The sequence below is a fragment of the Sinocyclocheilus anshuiensis genome, unplaced genomic scaffold, assembly GCF_001515605.1.
Source record: "Sinocyclocheilus anshuiensis isolate Anshui unplaced genomic scaffold, SAMN03320099.WGS_v1.1 scaffold7648, whole genome shotgun sequence".
Lineage (NCBI taxonomy): Eukaryota > Metazoa > Chordata > Actinopteri > Cypriniformes > Cyprinidae > Sinocyclocheilus > Sinocyclocheilus anshuiensis.
Genome location: NW_015558564.1, coordinates 64,764 through 68,507, shown reverse-complemented (window position 1 = coordinate 68,507; position 3,744 = coordinate 64,764). Strand labels below are relative to the sequence as shown.

Below are 3,744 nucleotides of genomic sequence, written 5' to 3'. Positions count from 1 at the left end.
TGTCTGTGTGTGTGTGTGTGTGTGTGTGTGTGTGTGTGTGTGTGTGTGTGTGTCTGTGTGTGTGTGCAGGTCCAGAGGAACTGCTGTCTGACGCTCTGTAACTTCAGTATTCCTGAGGAGCTGGAGTTCCAGTATCACAGAGTCAATCTGCTGCTGCTGAAGATCCTGGAGCCGGCGCGTCAGGACGAGTCCATCCAGCGCATCGCTGTCCATCTGTGTAACGCACTCGTCTGTCAGGTCGACAACGACCACAAAGAAGCCGTTGGCAAGATGGGATTCGTCAAGGTTGTGTGCTGCTCATTGAGCTCTGTGTGTTTGTGAAGTTGAGATGTTCGCTCTGGTTCTGGACAGTAATCTGTAATGTGCTGCATTTATGAAGCGATGGTTCACTCAAAAATTATCATTCTGTATATTCCCTCATCATTTTTGTCCATCCATTGAAAGTCTTGATAGTCAAGATTTTCAATCTTCCAAAAAAAGCTTATAATAACATCATAAAAGCAATCCATATGAATCGAGGAGTTTAATCCAAGTCTTCTGAGGAGAGACATTTCATCGCTTTATATGATGAACATTTAATTTAGGCTTTTATTCCCAACACTGAACCAGTAAGGTGTGTTTGAGCTTCTGTTTACTGTATTTGATGTGTTCTGTATATGTGGTCATATGTCTAATACCATCAGTGCATTTCTCATTAATGCTTTCAAAAAGGGAATAGCGTGTAACGCATAGCATCTGTGTCCATCTAATGCAGTGTTTCTCAACCCTGGTCCTGAGCGCCCCCCCAACACTGCACATTTTGTATGTCTCCCTTATCTGACACACCCATTTCAGGTCCTGGAGTTTCTTTTAATGAGCTAATGAGTTGAATCGGGTGTGTTTGATTAGGGAGACACACAAAATGTGCAGTGCTGGGGGGCGCCCAGGACCAGGGTTGAGAAACACTGATCTAATGGTTCGAATGGTTCTTGTCACAGACGATGCTGAATCTGATCCAGAAGAAGCTGCAGGACAGAATGGTGAGTCATTACCGAAACAGCCTCATCACTGATTCATTAGTGAGTCAGACTCATCACTGATTCATTAGTGAGTGAGACTCATCACTGATTCATTAGTGAGTGAGACTCATCACTGATTCATTAGTGAGTCAGACTCATCACTGATTCATTAGTGAGTCAGACTCATCACTGATTCATTAGTGAGTCAGACTCATCACTGATTCATTAGTGAGTCAGACTCATCACTGATTCATTAGTGAGTCAGACTCATCACTGATTCATTAGTGAGTCAGACTCATCACTGATTCATTAGTGAGTCAGACTCATCACTGATTCATTAGTGAGTCAGACTCATCACTGATTCATTAGTGAGTCAGACTCATCACTGATTCATTAGTGAGTCAGACTCATCACTGATTCATTAGTGAGTCAGACTCATCACTGATTCATTAGTGAGTCAGACTCATCACTGATTCATTAGTGAGTAAGACTCCTCGCTGATTCATTAGTGAGTCAGACTCATCACTGATTCATTAGTGAGTAAGACTCCTCGCTGATTCATTAGTGAGTCAGACTCATCACTGATTCATTAGTGAGTAAGACTCCTCGCTGATTCATTAGTGAGTCAGACTCATCGCTGATTCATTAGTGAGTCAGACTCATCGCTGATTCATTAGTGAGTCAGACTCATCGCTGATTCATTAGTGAGTAAGACTCCTCGCTGATTCATTAGTGAGTCAGACTCATCGCTGATTCATTAGTGAGTCAGACTCATCGCTGATTCATTAGTGAGTCAGACTCATCGCTGATTCATTCTGTTCATGACGCCTGTGCTAGTGTTATTTCAGTATCCCTGATATACTATTATAGTTTTGTTCATATTTAACATTTTTGTTTTCATTTTAATTTTAACTGCAGTTTCAGTAGTTTTATTGTGTTTTTGTCATTTTTATTCGTTTTTGTTTGTTTAGTTATTTTGCACTTCAACTTAAATTAAATGAATATGAGAAATATTGCCTTGGAAATAAAATAAGTGTACTTTTTAAACATTTAATTTCAAGTAATTTTATTTAAAGTAATAAAAATTGTTTTATTTTTTATATTTAATTTAATTTGTTATTATACATGTTATTACAAGTCATAAAAACATTTTTGTTTTTTGTACGAAGTAATGAATGTTTTTAATTGTATGTGATTCTGCTAATGGAAATGTTTTTCTGGTTTTAGTCAGAGTTAACGCTGGTGTGTGTGTGTTTAGTGTGATCAGGTAATGGAGTTCTCGTGGAGTGCGCTCTGGAACATCACAGACGAGACGCCTGATAACTGTCAGATGTTCCTGGAGTGTAACGGCATGAATCTCTTCCTGGATTGTCTGAAGGTCCGTTCATCACAGTTTTAGTGTATATATTGTATACGGCCGTCCCAAACGCAGCCTGAATAATGAATGATTGTCAGCAGAATCTCTGCTCCTCCCTCATCCGCTTGGTTTCTGCTCTCTCGCAGGAGTTTCCTGATAAGCAGGAGTTGCACCGTAACATGCTGGGGCTGCTGGGTAACGTGGCCGAAGTGAAGGCGCTGAGGCCGCAGCTGCTGACCAAGCAGTTCATCACGGTGTTCAGGTGTGAAGTGTTTCTCTGCACTTCATTGGCTCAGTGTTTGCTGTGTGAGTGTCTAACGGCGCGGCTCTGCTCGCAGTGAGCTGCTGGACAGTAAAGCGGACGGCATCGAGGTGTCCTATAATGCCTGCGGAGTCCTGTCACACATCATGTTCGACGGGCCGGAGGTCTGGACCATGGAGGAGCCCAGGAGGACACACGTCATGGACAAAATGTGGGCGGCCATCCAGAGCTGGGACGTCAGCTCGCGACGCAACATCAACTACAGGCACGTCAGAGTCCTTGGGGACATTTCATTTTGTGTTAATGCAAAGACCATAAAATTACTAGTATTTTTCTGTTCATAAATCTCTTTTACGCTAGGTACAAAAATAGTGACACTCCGGACCTTCGGGGCAAAAACATCCAATAAAATGCAGTATTGTGTTTTGAATGTGCCATGTTGGCATAACATCATGCTTTCTTTGTTAATAGGCTTCCATTCTGTTGACATGGCTTCAACATTTTTACCATTTTATATATCAGGGTGTTGTTTGTGTGATTGGTAAAAGTCAGAAAAAATAATGCATCAAAATTAATATTGTTTCTAATCGTTGACTTATCCTAGACTGTAATAATCCAGAACAAACTTCTGTGTAGTATTTAGTACATGGAAAATTATTTTTTCTGTGTTTTTTTTTTCATGAAAAAACAACAGGGGCATTATGTAAACAAACTGGCACTTACAGGGTTAAAATCTTGAAAATTCATGAAATTTTTGTAGGTCAAAACTGATGTTGGTTAAAAAATCTATGTAAGTGGAAAAATATTAATATATATTAATGTATAATATTTTTATGACTGTTTTATCCTCTAAGGACTGTAATTTTTTTTAAATGGACACACAAGGGTTAACATCATCACTGATTTGATTAATTAAATCATCTTAATGATATACAGGTTTGCCTGTCTAATGGCTGAGAAACTAAAGATATAAAATCAGACCAATGTCATCTGTTTAAAAGACATTTTTAACCTCGTCACTGAACTGTCTTTCTGTCTGTCATCTGTCTCTCTGTCATCTGTCTGTCTGTCGTCTGTCTCTCTGTCGTCTGTCTGTCGTCTGTCTCTCTGTCATCTGTCTGTCTGTC

At 40.0% G+C, this 3,744-nt stretch overlaps 1 protein-coding gene across 1 annotated transcript; it reads left to right on the top strand.

Moving 5' to 3' along the window:
* The first annotated feature begins 70 nt into the window (after positions 1–70).
* On the top strand, positions 71–3,054 carry LOC107679461 (protein zer-1 homolog). The gene is made up of 5 exons (XM_016475011.1): positions 71–285; positions 978–1,019; positions 2,257–2,376; positions 2,502–2,617; positions 2,694–3,054. Exons 1-5 carry the CDS (start codon positions 271–273, stop codon positions 2,959–2,961), a joined length of 561 nt encoding a protein of 186 aa, XP_016330497.1. The 5' UTR covers positions 71–270; the 3' UTR covers positions 2,962–3,054.
* Positions 3,055–3,744: the final 690 nt, after the last annotated feature.

Bases quoted from the DNA above. Each gene is read 5' to 3' on its own strand.
- LOC107679461 (XM_016475011.1), top strand. The intron at 1,020-2,256 runs GTGAGTCATTAC...GTGTGTGTTTAG, and splicing joins AGAAGCTGCAGGACAGAATG to TGTGATCAGGTAATGGAGTT. The intron at 2,618-2,693 runs GTGTGAAGTGTT...CTCTGCTCGCAG, and splicing joins CAGTTCATCACGGTGTTCAG to TGAGCTGCTGGACAGTAAAG.